This window comes from Lichenostomus cassidix, unplaced genomic scaffold (genome assembly GCF_008360975.1).
Source record: "Lichenostomus cassidix isolate B80296 unplaced genomic scaffold, HeHo_3.0 HiC_scaffold_852, whole genome shotgun sequence".
Taxonomy (NCBI): Eukaryota; Metazoa; Chordata; class Aves; order Passeriformes; family Meliphagidae; genus Lichenostomus; species Lichenostomus cassidix.
In genome coordinates, this window is record NW_028148026.1 from 522,980 (window position 1) to 550,281 (window position 27,302).

The 27,302-nt window shown below is 57.9% G+C and overlaps 3 protein-coding genes across 3 annotated transcripts in view; 1 reads left to right on the forward strand and 2 right to left on the reverse strand.

The window, feature by feature from the left end:
- Positions 1-27,302, forward strand: part of LOC146420323 (low affinity immunoglobulin gamma Fc region receptor III-like) — a 123,413-nt gene that overhangs the window by 22,176 nt on the left and 73,935 nt on the right. The gene's annotated exons all lie outside the window — the stretch shown is intronic.
- LOC146420327 (Fc receptor-like A) lies at positions 15,266-26,976 on the reverse strand. The gene is made up of 10 exons (XM_085048360.1): positions 26,946-26,976; positions 26,325-26,345; positions 26,054-26,236; positions 25,436-25,702; positions 25,060-25,344; positions 23,650-23,706; positions 23,242-23,328; positions 15,897-15,918; positions 15,738-15,808; positions 15,266-15,654 (listed from the first exon to the last, which is right to left on the reverse strand). The coding sequence occupies exons 1-10, from the start codon at positions 26,974-26,976 to the stop codon at positions 15,560-15,562; spliced, it is 1,119 nt and encodes a 372-aa protein (XP_084904486.1). The 3' UTR covers positions 15,266-15,559.
- On the reverse strand, positions 16,255-17,670 carry LOC146420328 (uncharacterized). Its single transcript, XM_085048361.1, has 2 exons — positions 17,399-17,670; positions 16,255-16,781 (listed from the first exon to the last, which is right to left on the reverse strand). Exons 1-2 carry the CDS (start codon positions 17,433-17,435, stop codon positions 16,255-16,257), a joined length of 564 nt encoding a protein of 187 aa, XP_084904487.1. The 5' UTR covers positions 17,436-17,670.

The following is a 27,302-nucleotide window of genomic DNA, read 5'->3' on the forward strand; positions in this document are numbered from 1 at the left end:
GCCCAGGGTCCCCTCCTGGAGCTTGGGGACATCGGTGTGGGACATTCTGGCACCTACCAGTGCGTGGCCACCAACCAGATGGATGAGCACCGTGTGTTCCGGGCACTCAGCCCAGAGCTGGCCCTGGAGGTGACACTGCAGGGACACTGGGGCACAGGTGGGGTCATACAGGGTCCCTGTAGGGGTCTGAGACCCCTGGGTCTTTGGTGACCCTGGTTTGTCCCCGCTCTGTCCCTGGCAGTGACACAGAGGGAACAGAGCACAGGAGGGGAACTCCTGATGTCACTGGCATTACAGCAGCTGTGGGGTGATGGGTGACCCTGATGTGTCCCTCTCTGTCCCCAGCAGTGGCCGCAGGAGTCAGTGGTTCCCTGTCGTTCCTGGTCCTGCTCGTGGGTGTCATCATGGCCTGGCACCGGTGGCACCGCCTGGGTGGGTGACAATGGGGATCCCAGTGAGCTGTGGGAAGTCCCACTTAAGATGGCAGGAGCTGAGCCCCAAGTGACCTTGTTTTGGGGTTCTGTGAGGTTTGATGAGGTGTTGGAGGCTCATGTACGGATGTTGGAGGTTCTTTCAGAGATCCTGGGAGGCTTTGGAGAATTCCCCCTGCTGAGTTTGGGGTTCTGTGGGCTCAGGGGTTGTTCAGGGGTTCTGGGGGGAATTGAGGGTCCAGTGGAGGTTCAGGATTTCTGTGTATGATCAGGGGCCCTGGGTACCCCACAGTAACCTCCTCTGTTTCCTTTCCAGCTGCCCGGAAGCACCGGGACAGGTGAGTGGGAGGCTCCAGCCATTATGAACCTTTTACCCCAACCCCTATCACCTCCCATCCCCTCCCACACATCCCCTTTATCCCCTCAGGGTCCCCCCGGAGCCCCCAGCTCCCCCAGAGGAGGGGGAGGTGCTGTACACCCATGTCATGAGCACCAAGCGAAAGGGGGGTGAGTATCAGAGTGGCACACACAGGGACATGTCAGCCACTGGTGTCACCCCTCACCCAGATCCCACAGCCAGTGTCTCTCGCAGGGCCCCCCTGTGCCACTGTCCCCCAGGAAACCCAGGTGACCTACGCAGAGCTGCCAGGAACCCATGGGCGACCGCGGGAACCAAGTGACATCTACGAGAACATGCAGTGACACTGGAGGGACTGGAGAGCACTGGCAGAAACTGGAGGACCCAGTGCTCTGCTGTTAGGCCCAAAATGCAGCTATAGATTAAACTGGCAGAAGTGGTGTTTCTTTGTTCAGCTCTCTCAGGCTTTAGCAATGGGATTCTCCAATTTTGGGCTGCCACTAAAAACCAGGGGCTGCTGCCCCTCCCCTCCCTGTGGAGGCACAAAAGGCAAAGATCCCAAAGGGCTGAGAGAAGAACAATTTCCTGCAAACAGCAATGACAGAAGAAAACCAACAGCAACAGCAACAAGATTCAGAATCAGAAGGGTCAGAAAAGGAATGATTTCCAGGGAAAGCCCCCGACAAGGAACAAACCCCAGATGCTGCCCCCAGCATGATTCCCCTGCCAGGAGGAACCTGGCAGGGTCCTGGACATTCATTGCTTTGATAGCCAAAGCAGCCTTCAGGACGTTCTGGATTCTCTTCTCCCCTGTCTCCAAACCCTGCTTGATCCCCTGCTTTGCTCTGGTCAGGGTCAGATTGGGCAGGGCCAGCTCGACTGGGAGCTCCTCTGGTGCTGAGGGACCAGGGGGCCTTTGCTGCAGGTGTGTCCCAAGGGCTGAAGCTCCCAGCACCTCTTGCTCTCTGCATGTCCTTTAACAGCCCATTCCAGTGTGGGATCTTTCCCCAAGGCTGGGGAACCACAGGGAATGGGATCCATCCCTGCAGGGCCAGGTTCTTTGTCCCCAGTGTCTGTGAGGTTCTTTGGAGAATGAGTTCCAATGTTGGATTCAATTCTTTCTGCAGGGCTGTGTTGCCATAAGACTTCCTTTCCCAGGCCCAGCACAATGTTCCCAGGGGCACAGGGAGCCTTTCCAGCCATCCAGGGCTTGCTTCTCTCCCCAGGAGTCCCCAGCTTTGGGGTCTGTGATCCACTCAATCTGCCAGGCCTGCCCAGACTGGGATTTCATCCCTCATCCTCCATTCCACAGGGGCTTGACTCGCCTGTGCCCTGTGTGATCACAGCACATTTCCCTTTCCTGGAGTGATGGTGTCCATGGGGAAATCCACATCAGCGCCAGGATGTGTGGCTGAGACTTTCCCTTTACTCACCTAGCCCATCCCTGGCAGTGTGGGCATTTGGAAGAGCTGAGTTTAAGTGCCAATCCCTTCTGAGGTGGCTCCAAGCCCTTCCTGAGCTGTCAGGATCTCTTGTTCTGTTGGGCTGGGACAGGGCTCAGGTGGCAGCTGCCATTGTGCTCTGAGTGCTGTGACTGTCACTGGCTGTGGGGACTGACAGTGGCAATGTGTCCAAAGCGACTGTGATAGAGTGTCCCAATTTGCCACAGCAATGACCTCAACAGCTCTCAGAACTCACAGGATGCCCTGGAAAAAGTGTGGGAAAGCAAAGGGTTTGAAGGGTTTGTGTAGGATTTAACTCTGTGGGATTTGGTTATGAGGATAATATAGAAACAAGATCTCTAAAGCTGAGTTTTAGAGCATGAGAGTTTATTGTGAAAGAGTGTGGGTGTGAGAGGCCTGCTAGGCTGCAAGACGCAGCTCAGAGCAGGTCAGAGAAGCAAGAGAGAGAGAGGCAAAAAGAGAGAGCAAAGAGAGAGCGATTTGCTGTTTACAATACAATAAATCATCTTCTGTGTTGAATATTCTAATTCTCTTTAACCAATCTAAGACAAGCTACAAACCCTACAACATTTACATACAACCTATAAGAATCATCACATTACCATACGGGGTTATATTTTAAACCTTAAAAAACTGCTTTTTGGGATCTCTACCAGGCAGGTAGGGTCTGCTCTGACTTTTGGACCTGCCTGGGCAGAGGGCATTGTTCTGTCAAGAAGGGGGATTACCTTCAGTCGGCTATACTATTGTTACTTAGTTACTCTTCAACTCAAACATTGTCTTCATCTCAATTTCATTTATACTTTCCATATTTTCAGCATTTTTTGCAAGGTAATCATATCTATGAGGCTTTCCTATTTCATCTTCCCCAACAGGTTTGACTTCTTATCCTTCTTTGATTGTGTCAGCTATAAATTCAATGAATATCTCTAATTCCGAGCCTGTTTTGCTGGTGAGAGGATTTGATGAGTGATCCTTGTTGGAGTTTGACCCTGACTAAATGCCAGACACCTCTGCTTCCTCCTGTTGCAGACATGCAGGAGAGGGGAGGAATAAAACCTGTTAAACCGACACCAAATTCATGAGTTGAGATATGACACTGGTGAGGAGACACACAGAGAAAGGGCAAACAGGCTCCAAACTTAAAGTTGCAAAGTGATTTAATTACCTAACAGAGTCGGAGGATAAATTAGAGGTAAAAATAAGCTTTTCAGATACCATTTTTTCACTCACCCCTCTCCCTCATAAGACACCATTTCTCCTCTCACCCCCCTCCCTCTTTCCAGCCAACAGCTCAGGCAGGGGGCAGGGTAAGGGTTTCTTTTCTCTGGTCAGTCCATCAGGGAGAGGGCTCCTCTACTTAGCCACGGGGTACCTCCCACGAGAGACAGTCCTCTGGGAACTTCTTTGGCATGGGTCCAATCTCACAAGCAACATCCTGCCCAAATTCTGCTGCACCAGGAGTCCTCTTGTCCATAAGGTGCAGACTCTCCCGAGCCAAGGCTAGGCTGCTTCCATGCCAGGAGCAAGGGCATTCTCTCCCTTGCAAGGCCTTTGCAGCTTTAACTCTCTATATGAGACTCCCACTGGGTCACAGCTTCTTCCAGACATCCACCTGCTCCTCTGGTGTGGGCTGTGGGTGGATTTCTGCATCCTTGTGGACTCCATGGGCTGCAGGGTGACCTCCTGCTCCCCCCATGGTCTTCAGCACGGCTAGCAGAGGGTTTTCAGCTCTGGCACCTGGAGCACCTTCTCCCCCACCTTCTCCACTCACCTTGGTGTCTCCATGCTGTTCTCTCTTCACATATTTTTACCTCCTCCTCCTCCTCTAGCTGAAAAAAAAGTACATGACTACTTTGTTTTGATTTTTTCTTAAATATGTTTTCACAGAGGCATAACTAGCACCTCTAATTGGCCCAAACTTGGCCAGCAGCATGTCCATCACTTTCAGAGCCATCAGAGATTGGCTCTACTGGACTTGGTGAAAAACTTCCAGAACTTTACCTCAGGACCCACAGGAGCCATCTTTGTGCCACTCCCCACCTCTCAGACACTTCTTCAGGCCTACCACAACAGCTTTTGAGGAGTTTAAATTTCTCTCAGATGTTAAAGATACTTGCTGATGTTCTGGACTAAGCAAAACCACCACTTTCCTCCTGGTCCTTATCTCAACCCAGAAACCTGTCGTTTGATTTTCTCTCCCCGTCTGACTGTGCAGCGCAGTGAGAGAGCAGCTTTGGTGGGTGCAGAGCATCCGGCCACTGTCAGCCCATGGCAAGACAGGAAGGAGGAGTGTCCAGGTCAGGTTGTTGAGCAGATTGTTGTTGTCTTTGCAGGAGTTCTGGGGCTCTCTCAGTCCCTTGACCAGAGGGACAAAATGATCAATTGCTGCATTTCCAGACAGGTTCCCTCCCAGCTGCCCCTGCACGGTTGGTTTCCACCCAGCCCTGCTCTGAAAACCATCAAAGGCCCTCACAGAGCCATTGCTTGAGCTCCAATTGGTTTCTGTGCTTCTTGCAGAGCTGAGCAAACCACAGCCAGGCCTTTTTCCCCCACACAATTCTCACCTTTGAGCAGCTCTAAAGCTGTGAGAATCAAAGGGGCCAAGGGGGCAGGTGGGAGCCTCAGGTGCTGGCTGCCCCTGGGGCTGGCCAGAGCAGGGCTGGAAAATGCCCATCCCTGTGCACTGGGGCTGTGCCATGGCTGATCTCCACACTTGGATGGACAGGATTCCCCAGGCTGTGCCACCCCTGGGACAGCCACCCCCCCAGGAATGTGCAGGGACACTTCCAGAACTGCCCTCCCCCAGGACAAGATCCCCCTGTCCAGGATGTGTCACCCCCTGGACTGGATTCCCCCAGGTCATGTCACCCCCATGAAAGGAATAAGGGAATATCTTTACAAACAAACAGCTGGTCAGACCGATACTGAGAAATGGAAGAAACAGTGGGAAAGATTTCCATAGGAATTCCACTGACTGACTTGCCCAAGACTGTGTTAATAAACGACAAGAACAGAGACATGAGAAAAAGAAGAAAGGGGGATGTACATTAGAAGGGGGTTTGCATTAGGTGTTTCAGGAAGCCTGTAGCACTCAAGTACCTCAGCCAATGGGGAAAGGGAGAGGGAAATGCAGCCAGAAAATTAGGATAAAAAGAGCTTGCGTCCTCTAGCAGTTTGAAAGACCCCATGGGAAATGCCCATGACATCTCCCTTTATTAGAATAAAGTTACAGGACTCCTCTGTCTCCTTTTTGGGCATAAACCTCTGGTGGTTTAGGATTAATTTTCCTGACACCCAGAACAGGGATCTCCCTGGACAGGATCCCCCTGGATGTGTCCCCCAGGACTGACCCCACCCCCCCATCGGACTCTCAGTGTAAATAGCCTCTTCTGTCTGCTGCAGGAAAGAGAAAGTGAAAGTGTTGGGGACACAGCCGGGCACCCCCATCCTCCACAGCCCCCCCACTCCTCCCTGCAGCCCCCTCACTGCCGTCCTTCCTCCCCTGGCTTCCCCCAACCTGTTACCTGCTCAGGCGCTCCCTAGGATCACAGAGCCATGAACTGGGAGGGGACGTGATTACAAAGTTGAGGAAAAAAGGAAAAAAGTAAAAATAAAGAGAGGAAAAAGTCCCAGTGGGGGAAGCACAGACCCAGAGCACCATGGGAGCCCCCTGGTGTTCCCCACAGACCATGAACATCATCAGGGTCTGTGCTTTTGTCTGGGTCACCCTGAAATCTGAGGCACCCAGTGCAGGAGCTGTGACCCACATGCCCACCCAGCCACTGCCCATCCCTGGCACCCCCATTGCCCTGGGAACCCAACTATGGGACCTCATTCTCTAGGTCCCCCTCCTGGTGACCCCCATCCCTGCATGCCCATTTCCCAGAACCTCCATTGCCCAGCATCACCCTCCCCTTTATCCCATCCCATGGGCTCCACAGTCCCCCAGGACTCCCCATAGCAGGGCCCACATCACATCACATCACCCCAAATCCCTGGGGTCCAAGCACCCCTGGGACCCCAATCCCCTTTCCCCTTCACCCTTGGGGACCCCATTCACCAAGATCCCATCCCCTTTGTCTCCCCTTCCTGAGGAGATCCATTCCCCAAGGACCCCATTTCTGCCCTTCCTCATTCCTATGGAAATCCATCCTTAGCTCCCCACATCCCCTGAGCCCCCCAGTCCCTCCATGTCCCTCTGTGTCGCCAGCCTGACACCACCCTGCCCCCACCAAGGGCCACCTACATGTGGGTGATGTGACCTCGCTTCCTTCCTCTTTGGCCAAAGAGCCACCACCCAGGGGACAGGTGGCCCCAGCAGTGTGTGACAGTCAGCCTGGATGGACAGCGACACCGGGATGGCCAGGAAGGTGGCACTGCTCCTGTGGGGTGAGTGCCATGGGCACAGGGCTGATGCCCCAGGGATGAGCCCTGGTGAGGCAGAGAGTGGTGGGGAGGGGGCACAGGGGGGCTGTGTGGTCCCCTGAGGTCCCCAATGCCACCAGAGCCAGTCTGTGGGGGTGGACGCTGGTGGTGGGGTGTCTGTGGGGACAGAAATGGGAGGACAGGAATGAGGGGACTGAGATCTGAGGACAAGGATAGCACGAGAGGCTCAATGGGGCTGGGACAGCTGTCATGACAGGGACAGGGGGATAGGGATAAGAGGACAGGGATAAGGAGACAAACACATTGTGGATAAGCCATGGGGTTGGTGGGGGTGACCTGTGACAGCATGGGATATCTGTGGTGTCCCCATGTCCACAGTGTCCCCATGCCCCTAGCCCAGGGTGGTTGCAGTGTCCCTGTCCCTGAGATGTCCACGCCGCATGGATCTGGTGCATGGGCAGCTGTGACACAGACATGTTCCCCAGCCTCTCCAGATCTGTTCAGGATCATCTGTGAGCACTTTCTCACAAGAACTGATGTCCTATTGGGGACAGTTTGGGGACAGCCCCCACACCCCATGCCCGGGGTACTGCTGTCCCCACAGTGCCACATCCACCCAGACCCTCTCCCTTCTTCCTTCCAGCCCAGACCCTCAGCCTCGCTGGTGAGTCCTCAGGGGATGCCATGTCCCCACCCTGCTGTCCCCAGCCCCACGATGGCCCTGGCAGGCTGGTGTCCCCTGTCACCCACAGGTGCCCAAACCACCCAGCTCCTCGTGGAGCCCCCCTGGACGCCAGCGGTGCTGTGGGACAATGTGACACTGTCCTGCCAGGGCTCAGGGACATCTGGTGCCACCACTTGGTACAAGAACAGGGAGCACTGGTGGAAGAAAGGACCCGATCACTTCCTTGTCACTGAGAGTGGCACCTACATGTGTGAGAGACCTGGCACCGGGCTCAGTCCCCCTGTGCGCATCTTAAATGGTGAGGGGGCGATGGGTTCCCTGGCGGTGTCCCCAAGGGCTCTGGGTGAGCTCTGTGTCACACCCCTCATGTGACGAGAGCCAATCCTCTGAACACGGGGACATCCCAGAGCATCCCAGTACAATGAGACTCTCATCCTGGCAATGGGGGACCCTGGTGCCTCCCACAGAGTCCCCAGATGTGACAAGTCCCCCTTGTCCCACAGAACGTCTGGTGCTGCAGGTGCCAGCGCGGGTGCTGCTGGAGGGGGACACGGTGACACTGCGCTGCCGGGGCTGGCGGGACAACACCGTCACTGGGGTGCGATTTTACCATGAAGAGGAGGATCTGGGGGGATGCCTCAATGGGACCGAGCTGTCCTTGTCCCCCCTGCAGCTGCACCACAGCGGCCACTACCGCTGTGGGGGCTGGGTGAGCTCGGGGCCATCACAGAGCTGGGAGAAGTCGGCACCAGTGACAGTGACAGTGACAGTGTGGAGTGAGTGTGGGAATAGGGGTGAGAAACCCCAACATCTTCCCAGGGTTCCCTCACCACCGTGTGCATCTCTCATCCCTCCCTTCATCACCTCCTCCCTGGGTCATCCACACCTTCCCATGTCCCTCCCAGCCCAGGTCCCTCCATCTCTGCCCGGGTCCCTCTCCAGGTCCCTCTGCTCCTCCCCGGCCTCCCTTTCCAGTTCCCAGCTTCATCTTCTGCTCTCCCTTCCCCACCTGAGTCACATCCCCCCAGCCCCTCCCTGGGCTCTCCCCACCCCTCTCTGGGCTCCCCACATCCCTCCCTGGGTCTTCTCTGTCCCATCTCTTGTCTGTCATCCCTGCCTGCATCAACCCCACCCCTCCCTGGATCTCTTTCTTCCTCAATGGGATCTCCTCTATCCCCTTTGTACTTCCCTTTTGCCACTCCCTGAGTCCCACACACCTCATGGGTCCCCCATCCTATCCATGTCCCCCTGCAGAGGTCTCACTCTCGGGAATGTCCCTGTCGGCACAGCCCCCCAGGGGACAGGTGGTTCTGGGTGACAGCCTGGTGCTGAGCTGTGTGGTGGCAACGGGGACAGGTCCCCTCTCCTTCTCCTGGCACCAAGAGGGCTCGGGGACACCGCTGGGCACTGGCCCCCGCCTGGAGCTGAGCCATGTTGGGGACAAGGACAGTAGCTACTACTGGTGCCGGGCCAGCGACAGGCACAGTGTGGCCGAGAGTCCCACACTGAATGTCACCGTCCAGGGTGAGCGGCACCCTCGGGCTGGGGATGACCCACCCATGGCATCCCCCCTCCCACCTCAGGTCGCAGCCCCTGCCACTGCAGGTCACAGTCCTGGGTAGCTGTGGCTCTGGCTCTGGATGATCCCACCACAGCATCCCCACCACAGAACGCGTGTCAGCAAACACCACCGTATGTCACAGTCATGGGTGAAGGGCACCGTCTGTCTCCAGGTGCCACCATGCATAGAGTCCCTCATTCCACCCATCCCACCCTCATTCCCCCTCTGCCCCTCCCTCACACAGTGTTCCAGCCCCTCCCCCACCCTCAGCCCCGTCTCTGTCCCTGCAGTGCCCGTGGCCAATGCCACCATCACCCCTGGTCCCCCGGCACTCCAGGTGCACACAGGTGACCCTGTGACCCTGCGCTGCTCGGTGCAGGTGGGCTCAGCACCGGTCACCTTTACCTGGCTGCGCAACGGACGGGAGGTGGCCCAGGGTCCCCTCCTGGAGCTTGGGGACATCGAAGTGGGACATTCTGGTACCTACCAGTGCTTGGCCACCAACCAGCTGAATGAGCACCTCGTGTTCCAGGCGCTCAGCCCAGAGCTGGCCCTGGTGGTGACACCGCGGGGACACTGGGGCACAGGTCAGATCATATGGAGTCCCTGTGGGGGCCTGTGATGTCCAGGTCATGGACGACCTGGGTTCAACCCTGCTGTGTCCCTGGCAGTGTCACAGAGGGAACAGAGCACAGGAGGGGATGTCCTTAAGTCACCAGGGTTTCAGGACCCCTGCGGTGACAGGTGACCCCAGTGTGTCCCCCTTTGTTTCCTGCAGTGGCCGCAGGAGTTATTGGGTCCATGTTGTTCCTGGTTCTTCTCGCGGGTGTCATCAGGGGTTGTCACTGGTGGCACATCACAGGTGAGTGACAATGGGTGATGGGGGCTCCGGGAGTGGTGGGAAATCCCCCAGAGAAGGGAGGTGACAGGGCTGCACCCACAGTCTCTGATGTGGGAGGGGCTGAGCCTCTTGTGACCACAGCTTTGGGCAGTTTGGGGAGGTGTTGGAGGGTCGTGCAGGGATGCTGGGGGTTCTTTCAAGGATCCTGGGAGAGTTTGGAGGTTCCTCCTCCCTGCTGAACTTGGGGTTTTTGGGGGCTCAGTGAGTTGGGGACATTAGGATAGTTCAGGGTTTCCGGGGGACATCAGGGATACTCAGGGGTCCTCGGGAGAATTGAGGTTCTGGTGAGGGTTCAGGATCCGCAAGGATGGCTGGGGGCTCCTGGGACCCTACAGTCACCCCCACCTCTTTCCTTTACAGCCACCAGGAAGCACCAGGACAGGTGAGTGGGGAGCTCCAGTCACGACACCCCTCTTACCCAAATCCCCAGGACCTCCCATCCCCTCCCACACACTCCCTTATCCCTACAGGACACCCCCAGAGCCCGAAGCCCCCCCAGTGGAGAAACCTGAGGCGACCTATGTGCAGCTGCTGGCGCCGAATAGGCAACCGTGGGAACCCAGTGACATCTATGAAATTCTACAGCCAAAATTGTGACGCTCTGGGAAGTGGGGGGCACTGGGGACACTGGGGTTTTCTCCTTCACGGCTTCTGTGGTTGCCCATCCTGTTTGGGAGGTGGCCACGAGTCATGGGAGGCTGCACAGAGCACCCAGTGCTCCCCATTCCCCCTCCCAGTAGCACAAGGGGCTCCCCCATCCCCTTTCCAGTACCTGCAGAGGAGCCCCAATCCCCATCTGAGTGCTCTGAGTAACCTCAGTGACTTCCCCATTTTCACCCCACAGTGCTCCCAGTACCCCCAGGGGATCCCCATTCCCCCTCCCAGTGCCCCCATGCTCCCAGTGACTCTGCATTCCCCCTTCCCAGTGCTCCCAGTACACCAGGTGGCTTCCCATCCCCCTTCCCAATTGCAAGGGAGCACAGGACCTGTCTCCCTGCTCCTGAGACAAAAATGCAGCTTTTTGGTTAAACTGGCAGAAATGGTGTTTCTTTGTTCAGCTGTCATGGGTTTTGGCAATGGGATTCTCCACTTCTGTGTTGCCACTAAAAACCAGGGGTGTATGATTAGATCCTGTAGGATTTGAGGCTCTGTTTGTTGGTTTTGGATGGTCGGGACAGAGACGAGAGATCTCTGAAGTCAGGTCTTAGAGCATGGAATTTATTGTGAAAGAGTGTGAGTGTAGGAGAGCTGCTAGGGGCTGCCAGGCAGCGCAAAGCATGTCAGAGAAGCAAGAGAGAGCGAGAGAGAGGGAGAGAGCAGAAAGAGATGAATAACAAGAGAGCGAGCTGCCGTTTGCAATACAATAAGTCATCTTCTGTGTTGAATATTCTAATTCTCATTAACCTATCTAGAACAAGCTACAAATCCTACAACATTTACATACAACCTTTAAGATTCATTGCATTACCATACGGCGTTGTATTTTAAACCGTAAAACCTGCTTTTTGGACCCTCTGCCAAGCAGGCAGGGTCTGCTCTGACCCTTGGACCTGCCTGCAAGCAGAGGGTATGGTTTCATCAAGAAGGGGGATTGCCTTCAGTTGGCCGTACCATTGTTTTCAAGTTGTTCACTAGCTGGGGTTGGTAACTCAAAGCTTGTCTTCATTTCAGTCTCCATATCCTCAGCATCTTTTGCCAGGTAATCATATTTATAAGGCTTTCTATTTCATCGTCCCCAACACAGGGGCTGCTGCCCCTTCCCTCCCAGTGGAGGCACAAAAGGCAAAGATCCCAAAGGGCTGAGAGAAGAACAATTTCCTGCAAACAGCAATGACAGAAGAAAACCAACGGCAACAGCAACAAGATTCAGAATCTGAAGGATCAGAAAAGGAACAATTTCCAGGGAAAGCCCCTTGTGTTGGTTTGAAAGACAGGTGTCTGCCAAGAGAGGTTGAACCCTCCCTTAAGACAGAGAATGTGATTTTTCCCCTCCCTCCGAATTATTTAATTTTGAAAAATCAAGGGCTTTCAGGCAAAGGTATGGGAAAAAAGGAGTATCAGTTCTTTACTAGTATCTATAAACAAGCAATAACAATAATAGCAACCACAACTAGAATCAGAAACCAATAGCAGATGACTTGTGAGCTGCTGAGCCTTTTCCCGTGTGGTGTAATCACGGTTGCAAGCAGCAGGGGCGCTGTTGAGCTCCCGGCCGGGCAGGGCAGGTGCAATGACTCCCGAGCGGCTGCAGGTGGTGCTGTGGCGCAGGGTCAGGTCAGCCTCACGGAGCTGGTAATGGTGGGCAGGCTGAGAAGAGAGCAGGAAGGCAAAGCAGCTCTGAGCGGCAAAAAGCAGGGCGGCAGGGGGAGGAGCTGGCTCTCTCCCAGCTAGCTAGTGAGGTAGCAAGGATTTCTGCAGTCACAGCAGATGCCGCGGTCTCGTGCGGCAGAGGGCGGGGGGCAGGCGGCAGAGGCAGCCGGGCTCTCCCGGCAGCTGCTGCGAGGAAATGCAGCCTGGGGAAACATGCACTTCCCAGTGGGAAAAAGGTTGAATCAAAGCTCACCGAGCCAGGAGAAGAGGAAAACCAGGGCACAGTTGGATTTCCTCTGGTCGCAGCCAAAAAGCAAAGAGCAGCCTCTCCTCCCAGCGTCCGAACCACAAGAGAGCGTTCCAAGGGCCGGCTCTTCCCTTACCCTGCCCTGCCCAAGCACACCTTTTGTCTTTTACAAAAGACTTGATGGCTCTAAACATTCAATTATTTGTTGCTTAGTAACAGTGATGGAGAAAAATTCTAAGCCCTTCCCCAAACTCCAACACCCCTGGAAAGGGACAAACGCCAGCACGTTTCCTCCACCAGGAGGAACCTTACAGGGCTCTGGACCTCCATTGCTTTGATGGCCAAAGCAGCCTTCAGGAGGCTCTGCATTCTCTTCTTCCCCATCTCAAAACCCTTTCTCTCAGTTTAGAGAAAAGTTTGGGAGAGAATGCTTGGGAATGAACATTTCCTCTGAAAAAAGGGTTTCAGCAATCCCTTCCCACTGATATGAAATGAAGTTTTAGTAGGTGAAAGTGAAAAAAGTCTGTTTATTTGACAAAAAAGGTGCCCGCGTGGCACAGGAGGGAAATAAGTAACTGTTAGATATTTAACCATCAGAATGTCACCCTCCACACACGCCCCCCACACCCACAGCAGCAAAAACAAACCCAAAATGTCAGGGGAAGGGAAAAAAACCTTCACCGGCCACATGCTAGGAAAAAAAAAGGCAGATAATTTTGTCTCAGGGAAGGGAATAAGAGTCCACACAGCAGCTTGGGGAAGAGAAAAAACAGATGGGAACCTGATGAACCTCTGACATTAGTCTCCTTCATGCTGCAGACAAGGTTGGTGAATTTTAGAGTCCTTTCTTTCAGTGGCTCAGCTTCTCTCGAGGTCCAGGGCTGGGCAGAGTTGCTCTGGCAGCTCCCCGCAGGTCCTGCTGACCGTCTCCCCAGGGATGATCTGATCTTCAAACCAAAAGCAAGGCAAACAGTTCCAGAAGAAACAACAGGAGCCACTGAAGAATTGCTACTGCGGGCCAGTGAAAATCTTCTTGCCTAAGCAAACACAACCCAAGCTAGCTAAAAGCAACAATGTAACACCTGTCTGCTCTGCAAAGCTGAGCACAAGGGAGTGAGGGTTTGGACCAAGCCCAAGCTAGAGTTCCTCCGGCTCCTGCTCCTCCCCACCTAAAGCTACAGGACCCATTTCTGGGCATAAATCAGATGATCAGGAGTAGAGACTCATTAAAAAATCACCCCCAGACACCCTCCTCTGCTGTGTTCCCCCTCATTATGATGTCATCAATGCACTGTGGGTTTTCTGGAGCCTCCCCATTTTCCAGGGCAGGCAGGATCAATCTGTGGCAGTTGAATTCCCTCTGTCTCCACAGCAGCTCTGCCAATGCCCACCAATGTCCTTTGGGGTCCCTGAAATCCCCTCTCCTGACAGAATCTGTGCCAAGGATTCCCACGGCCACTCCCAAGGGGCTGATTTGGCCATTCCCACTTGGGGTCACATCAGCAGGATCTGTGTCCGCGGTGCTGCCGGGAGCCATGCGCTCTCACGCTGGGCTTTCTGTGCCAGAGCTCAGCACCGCCATCGAGCTCTGCCTGCCTGCCCTGCCTGTGCCCGCTGCTGGCCAGAGGATCCTGGCTGCCTCTGCTGACTCAGACTTGGGCAACGTCCAGTGCTGAGACTGGACAGAGCCGTGTTGTTTTGCGGGTGGAGCACCCCCTTCTTTCCCTCTCTTGCTGGTTAGTTGTTACCACCTGGGGAATTTCTGAGCTCACATCAGACCCTGCCCACTGCAAGTGAGTCCCTGCAGTTTCTGCCCTGCTGGAGCCACCAGTGCCCTTTGCTAGCTGTGGTCATAACCACAAGAAAGGGGAAAAAACAGCACTGAGCAGGTTGGAAACTTCTGTTATTGTGTTGTTTGTTTTGTTCCATTCTATATATTTTCTAGTAAAGAACTGTTACTCATTTTTCTACATTTTTTCCTGGAAGCCCTGTGATTTTGAAGTTAAAATAATTTGGGGAGAAGACTCTTCTTTTTGTTCCAAGAAGATTCCTGCCCTCCTTGTCAGACATTTGTCTTTTGAACTAAGACACTTTCCTATGGAAAACAGACATCCTTGGAGGCCTGGCACCAGTGAGTGCAGGGAGGAAGGAGAGGAACGAGGGGCTGCGGGCACCTGAATGGGGATCTCAGGGAGCCCAAAGGGAATGTTGGGCTTTGGCAGAGCTGCTGTGGAGACAGAGGCAGTTCCACAGCTCAATCCCTGGCCTGGGCTGTTCCAGGACCCTTCTGCTGTGGGGCTGCTGAGGGTGGAAGAACAACAGGGTCCAAATGACACTACAACAGGACCCCATTGGAAACTCGGCCTCGACCAGGACAAACACAAGGGTTGATGAGCTAAGGAACTGGGAGAAAACACTCCAAGGACAAAACAGGCTGAACTTAAGCTGCTGTAAAGTGAAATTTATTACTAACAGAGTCAGAGGAGGATAACGAGAAGTAAAATAAGCCCTTAAGACACCGTTCCTGCCCCCAGCCTTCCCACTGATAGCACAGGGGGAACAGGATATGGGGGTTTGGGTCAGTTAATCACCAGAACCTTCTTCTGCTGCTTAGGGAGAGGGGTTCTTCCCCTGCATTGCTGTGAGGTTCCTCCCATGGGAGACAGCTCTCCATGAACCTCTCCAGCATGGGTCCAAATCTCCCAAGCAGCAGCACACACACTGCTGCAATGTGAGCTCCTTCCACAGACAGACAGACCTCCCAAAACTGCTGCAGTGTGGCTCCCTCATCCACAGGGTGTAGACCTCCGAGGCCAGGCTATTCCATCTCAGGAGCAAGGCCTCTCTCTCTATGGGGTCTCCCAGTGGATCACAGCCTCCTCCAGGCATCCACCCACTCCGGTGTGGCTCACCTTCCCATGGGCTGCAAGTGAATCTCTGCATCCCCATGGACCCCATGGGCTGCAGGGGGGCAACCTGCTTCACCATGGTCTCACCATGGCCAGAAGAGGAAATTTGGCTCTGGCACCAGGAGCACCTCCTCCCCACCTTCTCCACTGACCTTGGTGTCTCCATGTTGTTTTCCCTCACATGTTCTCACCTCCTCCTTCTCTGGCTAGAATGAACTACATATGCATGTTGTTTTGATTTTCTTCTCAAATATGTTATCACTGAGGTGTAACCAACATCTCTAATTGGCCCAGGCCACATTCCCTTAGATTTCACTTGGTTCCTGCAGTCGCCCATGAGGTCCTGGCAGCTCTGCGTAGGTCACCTGGGGATCCTGGGGTGTGGTGGCACGGGGGGATGCTGCAAGAGACACTGGCTGTGGGATGGGGGTGGGGGTGACACCCGTGGATCACGTGTCCCTGCGTGTGCCACCCTGCACTCACCTCCCATCCTCTTGGTGATCACGACGTGGGTGTACAGCACCTCCCCCTCCTCTGGGGTCTCTGGGGGGACCCTGCTGGGATAAGGGGGTGTGTGGGAGGGGATGGGAGGTGTTGGGGGTTGGGATAAAAGGGGAGTCATGGCTGGAGCCTCCCACTCACCTGTCCTGGTGCTTCCTGGCGGCTGCAAAGGAAGGAGGTGGAGGTGACTGTGGGGTCCCAGGGCCATGACCCTGCACAGGAATCCTGAATCCCACTGGACCCTCAGTTCCCCCCAGGATCCCTGAGTATCCCTGAGGTGTCCAGGAACCCCGGAAACACCCCAGTACTCTGGACCTCTTGAGCCTGCAGAACCCCAAGTCTGATGGGAGGGGACCCTGCAAACTCCCCCAGGATCCCTGAAAGAATCCCCAAGATCCCTGCTGGATCCTCCAGCACTGCCCCAAATCCTGGAGGACCTCAGGCAAAGGTCACAGTGGGCTCAGCACTGCCCAAGTCAAGCACTGTGATTGCTGCCCCATCACCCCCACATTCTAGAGGGCTGCCCACCTCCTGAGGCCCCCATTGCCCCCATTGTCACCCACCCATGCTGTTCCACCGTTGCAAAGCCACAGCTACACCCAGGAGCAGGAGCAGGAACACGAGGGACCCACTGACCCCTGCAGCCACTGCTGGGGACAGAGGGGGACACATCAGCATCACCTGTCACTCTGGGGGTCCTGCAACCCTGGTGACCACGTGTGACCCCACCTGTGCCCCAGTGTCCCCACGGTGTCACCTCCAGGGCCAGCTCTGGGCTGAGCGCCCGGAACACGCGGTGCTCATCCAGCTGGTTGGTGGCCACGCACTGGTAGGTGCCAGAATGTCCCACATCGATGTCCCCAAGCTCCAGGAGGGGACCCTGGGCCACCTCCTGCCCATCGTGCAGCCAGGTGAAGGTGACAGGTGCTGAGCCCACCTGCACCGAGCAGCGCAGGGTCACGGGGTCACCTGTGCGCACCTGGAGTGCCGGGGGGCCAGGGGTGATGGTGGCATTGGCCACGGGCACTGCGGGGACAGAGACGGGGCTGAGGCTGGGGGGATGGGCTGGAACATGGTGTGGGGGGGTGGGGGAATCTCAGCATGGTGGCACCTGGATACTGAGGGTCCCCTTCACACATGACAGTGACCGACAGTGGTGGGGGTCACACCTGGTGTAAGATGAGGACATGCAATGGGTGGGATGAGGGTGTGGAGAGGGATACTGTGAATGGGAGTGACCGCAAGTCCGAGGGACCCTCTTACCCAGGACCATGTCTGAGGGTGATGGTGGCCGTCACCCTGTAGGGGGTGTGGATTAGTGTGGGTGGGATGTGATTGATTGGTCGTGGCAGATCATGGGGGTGTCACCCCAATCCTCAGTGTCCAGCTCACTCAGGAGGGTCATGCTCAGTACAGTGACTGTGACTTGATGTGGGATGGGGGATGTGACAGGTGGGATGAGGGAGCCATGGGTGGGATGTCCTGGGTGGAGATATCTGGACCCAGATGGTCTCAGTAACCTGGGACTGTGATGCCCAGTGGTGGGGCTGTGACCTGGGGTGGGTTGGGGATGGTGTGGGGGAGATGAGGAGGGATGGGGAATTCCATGGGTGGGATCACCCGAGCCCGAGGGTCCCACTCACCCAGAACAGTGACATTCAGTGTGGGGCTCTCGGCCATGCTGTCCCCATTGCTGGCCCGGCAGTGGTAGTGGCCGCTGTCATTGTCCCCAGCGTGTCTCAGCTCCAGGTGGGGGCCAGTGCCCAGCAGTGTCCCCGAGCCCTCCCGGTGCCAGGAAAAGGACAGAGGACCTGTCCCTGCGGCCACTGTGCAGTTCAGCACCAGGCTGTCACCCAGTGCCACCTGTCCACTGGGGGGTTGTGCAGACAGGGACACCCCTGAGACTGGAATCTCTGTGGGGAAGACAAAGGGAATGGAGGGCCCTGGAGGGATGAGGGAATCCAGGGAGCAGTGAGTGACTCAGGAAAGGGAGGATCAGAGAGCGGTGGGGGGATCCCAGTGAGGAAGAAGGATGACTAGAGACGGGGAGGCTTGGAAAGGGGTGGAAGGGACCCTAGAGAGGGAAGGAATGTTAGGAAGGGGAGACATGGAGGGGGTTGGAGGGGACCACAGGGAAGGTTTTGGGGAGCCAGCCAGGGATGGTGGGACCTTTGAATAATGGAGGTACCTAGGAGAGGGAGAGGTGTAAGGGGAGAGTGGTTTGGGGTCGAGGTGAGGGATGCAGGGACCAGGGACACTCATGGGAGGACGGAGGGAGGGACCTGGGGAAGGCAAGGAGGCAGGTAGAGAGAGAGTCAGGCAGGGCTGGAGTACCCGGGGAGGCTGTGGGGTTGCCGTGCCCATCCCCGCACTCACTGCGCACCGTGACGCGGAGCCGGGCGCTGCTCTTCCGCACGGCCCCCCCCTCGGAGCGCACCTCGCAGCTGTAACTGCCCGAGTGGGAGACCCCCACGGCGGGCAGCAGGAGCTGCGGGGACCCCTGCGGGCCCCGCAGCAACTGCCCGTCCCGGTAGAAGAGGTGCAGGATGGGGGCTCGGGGCCGCAGGGGGCTGGGGGTGCTGAGGCAGCTGAGATTCAGGGGGGACCCCTCGGTGGGCTCGGGGGGACCCTCCAGCTCCAGCACCGGCACCGTGAAGATCTCTGGGAAGGAGATGGGAGGTTGGGATGTGACTCTGAGTCTGCTGGCTGAGGGGTTGTCTTGTTATTGGAGATCCAGCTGTGGTATGCTCACCGTGCACTGTCACTGTCACTGGCTCTGACACTGACACTGACATTGACAGACCGCTGCTCACCAAGCCCCTGCAGTGGTAGCTGCCACTGTGGTGCAGCTGCAGGGGGGACTGGGACAGCTCAGACCTCCTGGGAGAGCCCCCCAGCTCCTTCTTCTCATAGTAAAATTGCACCCCAGTGACTGACGTGTCCTTCCTGACCCGGCAGCGCAGTGTCACCGTGTCCCCCTCCAGCAGTGGCCCTGCCGGCACCTGCAGCACCAGCCGGTCTGTGGGACAGGGGAGAACCCATTGCACTGAGGGGCTTGAGAAGGGTCCAAGGAGGCCAAGGTGGGACCCCAAGGCACCAGGGACTACTGGGGGAGTCTCCATTGTGTGGAAGGATCCCAGGGAGACCAGGGATGACCCCATTGCACCAGCGTCCCTATGGTGTTCCCATCCCACTGGGATGCACTGGGGAGCAATGGGATGTCCCCGTGTAAAGGGGACAGACTGTCGCCACGGGAGCAGTGTGAGGCCAGCCACAGAGCAGAGCTCACCCAGAGCCATCAGTTGGCCATCCATCCCCATCCCCATCCCCATCCCCATCCCCATCCCCATCCCCACCGCGACCCCCATCCCCATCCCCATCCCCTGCTCACCATTTAAGACTCTCACGGTGGGGCTGCGCCTGGTGCCGTGTGTTTGACAATTGTAGGTGCCACTCTCAGTGACAAGGAAGTTGTCAGCTGCATCCGGCCACCAGTGCTGCCCATCCTTGTACCAGGTGGTGGCACCATCAGTCCCCAAGCCCTGGCAGGTCAGTGTCACTTGGTCCCACAGCACTGCTGGTGTCCAGGGGGGATCCACGAGGAGCTGGGTGGTCTGGGCACCTAGAGGTGACAGGGGACACCAGCCTGCCAGGGCCAGCACAGGACTGGGGACAGTTGGGCAGGGACATGGCATCTGCATGGGGACTCACCAGCGAGGCTGAGGGTCTGGGCTGGAAGGGAGAAGGGAGAGGGGCTGGGTGGGAGTGGCACCATGGGGAGAGCAGTACCCGGTGACAGGGTGTTGGGGTCGTCCCCAACTGTCCCCATGGGAACACTGGTTTTGCCCAGAGGTGTTATGGACAGGGACACATTGGGCCACCCTGGGCTGAGGCAGGACACGGGGACACTGTGGACACCCTGGCCATGGTGACACCACCATGCTGGCAATGGTCCCACAGTACCACAGCACATCCCTCCATGTCCACATCTCCATAGCTCTGTGCCTATGATCCCATTGCTATGGCATCTGTCCCCATGGGCTATCCTTATGTTTCTTGTCCCCTTGTCCCTGTGCCTGCGTCCTTCTCCCCTTGTCCCTTTACCCACAGCTGCCCCAGCGCCATGATGCCTCTCCTCACACCTCAGTCCCCCCATTCCTGTACCCTGTTCTTGTCCCCAGAGCCACCCCATGACCCCAGTCACATCAGGGTCCACTCCCATGGACTGGCTTTGGTGGCATTGGGGAATTCAGGGGAACCCGCAGCCCCACTATGTCCCCTCCCCACTGCTCTCTGCCTCACCAGGGCCATCCCAGGGGCATCAGCCCTGTGCCCAAGGCACTCACCCCACAGGAGCAGTGCCACCTTCCCAGCCATCCCGGTGTTCCTGGCCTTCCAGGCTGGCTGTCGCACACTGACTGCGCCAACTGTCCCTGAGTGGCGGCTCTTCGGCTGAAGGGGAAGGAAGCGAGGTCACATCTCATCTCCACGTGTGGGTGGCCCTTGGTGGGGGCAGGGTGGTGACAGGCTGGGGGCAGGGTGGAGACGTGTTCCCAGGCATGGGGGTCTCAGGGGATGTGAGGAGCTCAGGATGGGTGTCCCGGGGCAATGGGGCTCCAGGGAATGGAGGTCCTGAGGAGGAGGAGTCACAGGGAATGACTGTCTGGGGATTGGGGGTCCCCATGCAGGTTGGTTCAAGGATGGTGGTCCCAGGGGAACATGGTAACCATGGATTGGAGTCATGGTGTGTGGGTCCCAGGGACAGGGGTGTGGGGGAAATGGGGGGACCCTTGAGAATAGGGGATTCCTGGGGTATGGGGACCCATTGGATCCAGGGGATTTGGGTCCTGGGCACTGGGAGTCCTGTTATGGTGGTGCCAGGGAGGGGGGACCTAAGGAATGGGGTCCTATTTTTGGATTCCCAGGGCAATGGGGGTCTGAGGGATGGGCAGTGTCTGGGTGGGCATGTGGGTTGTAGTCCTTCACTGGGTGCCTGCGATTTTGGGGTGACCCAGGGCACAGCAAAGCCCCCAGCTTTGGAAGCACCTCATGAGGATACTGAGGGTCTCTGATGTACTCCAGGGATGAGCTGTTTTCGCTGCCCTAAGGTTTTTCCTTTCTCCATTTCTTTTTTTTCCTTATATTCCCCATTTTCACTCTACCTACCCACCCATCCCACTCCCTGATTCAGCAATCCTAGGGAGCACCTGGGCACGGAAGTGGTTGGGGAGACCCCAGGGAGAGGTAAAAGGGAGTGAGGGGCGCAGGGAGCAGCGGTGGGGCTATGGGGACTGTGGGAGATGGGGGTGCCCGGCTGTGTCCCCAACACTTTCCCTTCCCTTTCCTGCAGCAGAAGGAAGAGGCTGTTTGTGCTGAGAGTCAGATGAGGGGGTGTTTCTGTCCTGGGAGGCACATCCAGGGGAGTCCTGTCCTGTTGGGGTCGCTGTCCCGGGGGGGTGACACATCTTGGAGAGATCATGCCCCGGGGGGTGACACACCCTGGCTGGGGGTTCCTGCCCTGTGCGATGGCAGTTCCTGGAGTGTCCCTGCACATTCCTGGGGTCTTGCCTGTCCCAGGGGTGGCACAACCTGGGGACCCTTGTACATCCCAGAGTGGTGCTCAGCCATGGCACAGCCCCACTGCACAGGGATGGGAATTGGCCAGCCCTGCTCTGGCCAGCCCCAGGGGCAGCCAGCACCTGAGGCTCCCACCTGCCCCCTTGGCCCCCTTTGATTCTCACAGCTTTAGAGCTGCTCAAAGGTGAGAGTTGTGTGGGGGAAAAAGGCCTGGCTGTGGTTTGCTCAGCCCTGCAAGAAGCACAGAAACCAACTGGAGCTCAAGCAGTGGCTCTGCGAGGGCCTTTGATGGTTTTCAGAGCAGGGCTGGGTGGAAACCAACCCTGCAGGGGCAGCTGGAAGGGAACCAGTCTGGAAATGCAGCAATTGATCATTTTGTCCCTCTGGCCAAGGGACTGAGAGAGCCCCAGAACTCCTGCAAAGACAGTAATAATCTGCTCAACAACCTGACCTGGACCCTCCTGATTCCTCAAACCTGTCTCAAACCTGCAGCCCTTTGGAAGCTCCCAGAAAGAATGTTTGGGTTCTGGCTGTGGCCACGAGATGAGAGGGAAAAGTGTGGAATTACCGAGCAGCGGCTCTGCTCCGCGGCCGTGCTGGGGCTGGGGTTGACCCCTGTCGGATGGCGACAGTGGCTCTGGACACGCTGTCCCAGCCGCTCCGGACACATGGCCACCGTCGCTGCCGCAGCCCGGGACAGTCGCGCCACTCGCAGCGCCATGGCAGCGCCACCTGCCCCGGTGACCGAGCCCAGCACTCCGCTCCCGCAGGCCCGGCGGCTCCTGCCGGGCTCCCTGCTCTCCCCCAGCCTCCCGCTCCCTCCCTCCCGGCGCCCCCCGCCCGCCCCAGGGCTGAGCCCGGCCGAGGCTCCGCAGCAGCTGCGGGGCTCAGAGCCGCTCGGGGAGCGCCGGCTGCGGGGCTTTGGGCACCGGGGGGCACCGGGCAGGGCTGCGGCGGGGCTGGGCTGGGCTCGGGGGACACCTCAGGCTGTCCCCGGCTCCCTCCCAGGGCTCTCGGGGCTCTCGGGGCGGCTGCGAGGGAACCAGTCCGGAAATGCCCCAATTGATCATTTTGTCACCCTCCCCAAGGGACTGAGAGAGCCCTAAAAATCCTGCAAATCCCACAAGGATCTGCTCAACAGCCTGACCTGGACCCTCCTCCTTCCCGAGCTGAACAGACAGAGCTGAACAAACAAACCCCATTTCTACCAGTTTAATCAAAAAGCTGTGTTTTGGGTCCAATAAAAGGAAAAAGGGTCCTGTGCCCCCTGACAGTGGGAGGGGGGAAAGGGCAGTCATGGCCGGAGCCGCCCTCACCTGTCCTGAGGCTTCCTGGCTCCTGCAAGGAAAAGGGGAGGAGGTGACTGAGGGGTCCCTGAGACCGCTAAACCTTCCTGGGACCTTGGGAGCTCCAAGCAACCACCCACAGGACCCACAAATCCCCACGGGACCCCCAAATCCCCACTGCAGCCCAATTCCTACCGGACACTGATACCCCCCGGATCCCAGGAACATTTGAACCCCATAAAGTTCTGCACCACCACAGTGCCCCTGATCCCCAAAGGCCCAGAACCCCAAGCCCGGACAGGAGAGGCACCACCCAAACTTAAACAGGTTTAAAGAAAGATCCTGAAAGATCCCTAAATATACCTGCACCACCCTTCAACACCTCCCCAGTCCCTCCAGGGGCTCCCAGTGCCACCCCAATGTTCCTCAAAAGCCACCCAGGGATGTCCCTGAAAAAAACTCCAACCCTCCAACACCTCCCCAAACATTCCAGGAGCTCCAGCCAAGGTCACTGGGGGCTCTGTTTCCCCCAGCTCAGGAGCTCTGGGTGCTGCCCCATCTCTCCCCACACTCTGGAGGTTTCCCCTCACTCCAGGACCCCCAATCCCCACATTGTCACCCACCTGGGCGGTGCCACCAGTGACAGCCCCCGATGACAGCCAGGAGCAGCACCAGGAACAGGAGGGTCCTGCCGACATTCACAGCCACTGCTGGGGATACAGAGGAGACACATCAGGGTCACCACACACCTCAGGAGTCTTGAATCCCCCGGTGACCCCATATGGCCTCACCTGTGCCCCAGGGTCCCCGCAGTGTCACCTCCAGGGCCAGCTCTGGGCTGAGCGCCCGGAACACACGGTGCTCATCCAGCTGGTTGGTGGCCACGCACTGGTAGGTGCCAGAATGTCCCACATCGATGTCCCCAAGCTCCAGGAGGGGACCCTGGGCCACCTCACGCCCACTGTACAGCCAGGTGAAGGTGACAGGTGCTGAGCCCACCTGCACTGAGCAGCACAGGGTCATGGGGTCACCTGTGTGCACCTGGTGTGCCAGGGGGCCAGGGGTGATGGTGGCATTGGCCACAGGCACTGCGGGGACAGAGACGGGGCTGAGGCTGGGGGAGGGACTGGCACCAGGTGTTGGGGGATGAGGGAGTCTCTGCATGGTGGCACCTGGACACAGAGGGTCCCCTTCACCCATGACTGTGACCGACAGTGGTGGGGGTCACACCTGGTGTAAGATGAGGGCATGCAGTGGGTGGGATGAGGGTGTGGTGAGGGATACTGTGAATGGGAGTGACCAACCAGCCCGAGGGACCCTCTCACCCTGGACCATGTCTGAGGGTGATGGTGGCCGTCACCCTGTAGGGGGTGTGGATTAGTGTTGGTGGGATGTGATTGATTGGTCGAGGCAGATCATGGGGGGTGTCACCCCAATCCTCAGTGTCCCACTCACTCAGGAGGGTCACGCTCAATAGGGTGACTGTGACTTGATGTGGGGTGTGGGATGTGACAGGTGGGATGAGGGAGCCATGGGTGGGATGTCCTGGGTGGAGATATCTGGACCCAGATGGTCTCAGTTACCTGGGACTGTGACACGCAGTGGTGGGGCTGTGGCCTGGCATGGGTTGGGCATGGTGTGGGGGAGATGAGGTGGGATGGGGAATTCCATGGGTGGGATCACCCCAGCCCGAGGGTCCCACTCACCCAGAACAGTGACATTCAGTGTGGGACTCTCGGCCATGCTGTCCCCATTGCTGGCCCGGCACTGGTAGTGGCCGCTGTCATTGTCCCCAACGTGGCTCAGCTCCAGACGGGGGCCAGTGCCCAGCAGTGTCCCCGAGCCCTCCCGGTGCCAGGAAAAGGACAGAGGACCTGTCCCTGCGGCCACTGTGCAGTTCAGCACCAGGCTGTCACCTAGTGCCACCTGTCCATTGGGGGGTTGTGCAGACAGGGACACCCCTGATACTGGGATCCCTGTGGGGGAGACAATGGGAATGGGGGACCCTGGAGGGATGAGAGAGAGCAGGGAGCAGTGAGGGACTCAGGAAAGGGAGGATCAGAGAGCGGTGGGGGGATCCCAGTGAGGAAGAAGGATGCCCAGAGAGGGGGAGGCTTGAAAAGGGGTGGAAGGGACCCCAGGAAGGGATGGAATGTTAGGAAGGGGAGATACGTAGTGGGTTGGATCGGACCAGAGGGAAGGTTTTAGGGAGCCAGACAGGACTGGTGGGACCTTTGAATAATGGAGGGACCTAAGAGAGGGAGAGGTGTACCTAGGGGAGGGATGAGGGGACCAGGTGAGGGATGCAGGGACCAGGGACGCTCATGGGACGACCCAGGGAGGGACCTGGGGAAGGCAAGGAGGCAGGTAGAGAGAGAGTCAGACAGGGCTGGGGTACCCGAGGAGGCTGTGGGGGTTGCCGTGCCCATCCCCGCACTCACTGCGCACCGTGACGCGGAGCCGGGCGCTGCTCTTCCGCACGGCCCCCCCCTCGGAGCGCACCTCGCAGCTGTAACTGCCCGAGTGGGAGATTCCCACGGCGGGCAGCAGGAGCTGCGGGGACCCCTGTGGGCCCCCCAGCAACTGCCCGTCCTGGTAGAAGAGGTGCAGGATGGGGGCTCGGGGCCGCAGGGGGCTGGGGGTGCTGAGGCAGCTGAGATTCAGGGGGGATCCCTCGGTGGGCTCGGGGGGACCCTCCAGCTTCAGCACCGGCACCGAGAAGAGCTCTGGGAAGGAGATGGGAGGTTGGGATGTGACTCTGAGTCTGGTGGCTGCGGGGATGTCTCGTTATTGGAGTTCCAGCTGTGGGGTGCTCACCGTGCACTGTCACTGTCACTGGCTCTGACACTGACACTGACACTGACAGACCGCTGCTCACCAAGCCACTGCAGTGGTAGCTGCCACGGTGGTGCAGCTGCAAGGAAGGCAGGGACAGCTCGGTCCCTCTGCGGGACTCCCCCAGCTCCTTATTCTCATGGTAAAATTGCACTCTGCTGACTGACGTGTCCTTCCTGACTCGGCAGCGCAGTGTCACCGTGTCCCCCTCCAGCAGTGGCCCTGCCGGCACCTGCAGCACCAGCCGGTCTGTGGGACAGGAGGGAACCCATTGCACTGAGGAGCTTGAGAAGGGTCCAAGGTGGGACCCCAAGGCACCAGGGACCACTGGGGGAGTCTCCATTGTGCGGAAGGATCCCAGGGAGACCAGGGATGGCCCCATTGCACCAGTGTTCCCATGGTGTTCCCATCACACTGGGATGCCCTGGGGAGCACTGGGATGTCCCCGTGTAAAGGGGACAAACTCTCACCGCAGGAGCAGTGTGAGGCCACCCACAGAGCAGAGCCCACCCAGAGCCATCAGTGGGCCATCCATCCCCATCCCCTGCTCACCATTTAAGACCCTCACGGTGGGGCTGCGCCTGGTGCCATGTATTTGACAATTGTAGGTGCCACTCTCAGTGACAATGAAGTGGTCAGCTGCATCCTGCCACCAGCGCTGCCCATCCTTGTACCAGGTGGTGGCACCGGCAGTCCCCAAGCCCCGGCAGGTCAGTGTCACTTGGTCCCACAGCACTGCTGGTGTCCAGGGGGGATCCACGAGGAGCTGAGGGGTCTGGGCACCTGCAGGTGACAGGGGACACCAGCCTGCCAGGGCGAGCACATGGCTGGGGACAGTGGGGCAGGGGCATGGCTTCCACCAAGGACTCACCTGCGAGGCTGAGGGTCTGGGCTGGAAGGGAGAAAGAAGAGGGTCTAGGTGGGGGTGGCACCATGATGTCAGAAGCACCCGGGGACAGCGTGTGGGGTTGTCCCCAGCAGTCCCCATGGGGACACTGGTGTGGCCCAGAGGTCTTGTGGACAGGGACACATTTGGCTACCCTGGGCTGAGGCAGGACATGGGGACACTGTGGACACCCTGGCCATGGTGACACCACCATGCTGGCAATGGTCCCACAGTCCCACAGCACATCCCTCCACGTCCCCATGGCCCTGTGCCTATGATCCCATTGCGATGGCATCTGTCCCCATGGGCTATCCTCATGTTGCTTATCCCCTTGTCCCTGTGCCTGCATCTTTCTCCCCTGTACCCACAGCTGCCCCAGCCCCGTGATGCCTCTCCTTACAACTCATTCCTCCCATTCCTGTACCCTGCTCTTGTCCCCACAGCCACCCCATGGCCCCAGTCACACCAGGGTCAACCCCCACGGACTGGCTCTGCTGGCACTGGGGATCTCAGGGGACCCCGCAGTCTCCCTGTGCCCCCTCCCCACTGCTCTCTGCCTCACCAGGGTCATCCCATGGGCGTCAGGCCTGTGCCCAGAGTACTCACCCCACAGGAGCAGTGCCACCTTCCCGGCCATCCCGGTGTCCTCAGCCACCCTGGCTGGCTGTCACACAATGACTGCACCGACTGTCCCCTGGGTGGTGGCTCTTCGGATTAAGGGGAAGGAAGCGAGGTCAGGTCTCATCTCCATGTGTGGGTGGCCCTTGGTTGGGGCAGGGTGGGGACAGGCTGGGGGCAGGGTGGGGACATGACGGGGACATGATGGGGACATGGTGTTGTGAAGAGTGGGGGCTCAGGGGATGTGGGGAGCTCAGGATGGGTGTCCCAGGGCAATGGGGCTCCAGGGAATGGAGGTCCTGAGGAGGAGAACTCACAGGGAATGACTGTCTGGGGATTGGGGGT

Coding starts and splice junctions, on each gene's coding strand:
- LOC146420328 (XM_085048361.1), bottom strand. CDS start 17,435: ATGGCCGAGAGCCCCACACTGAATGTCACTGTTCTGG. Junction 16,782..17,398: donor ACTGAATGTCACTGTTCTGG/GTGAGTGGGACC, acceptor CTGTCCCCGCAG/TGCCCGTGGCCAATGCCACC.
- LOC146420327 (XM_085048360.1), bottom strand. CDS start 26,976: ATGGCCGGGAAGGTGGCACTGCTCCTGTGGG. Junction 25,703..26,053: donor TGAGAGTGGCACCTACAATT/GTCAAATACATG, acceptor CCTGTCCCACAG/ACCGGCTGGTGCTGCAGGTG. Junction 15,919..23,241: donor TCACTGGTGGCACCGCCCAG/GTGGGTGACAAT, acceptor CTTCCTTTGCAG/CCGCCAGGAAGCACCAGGAC.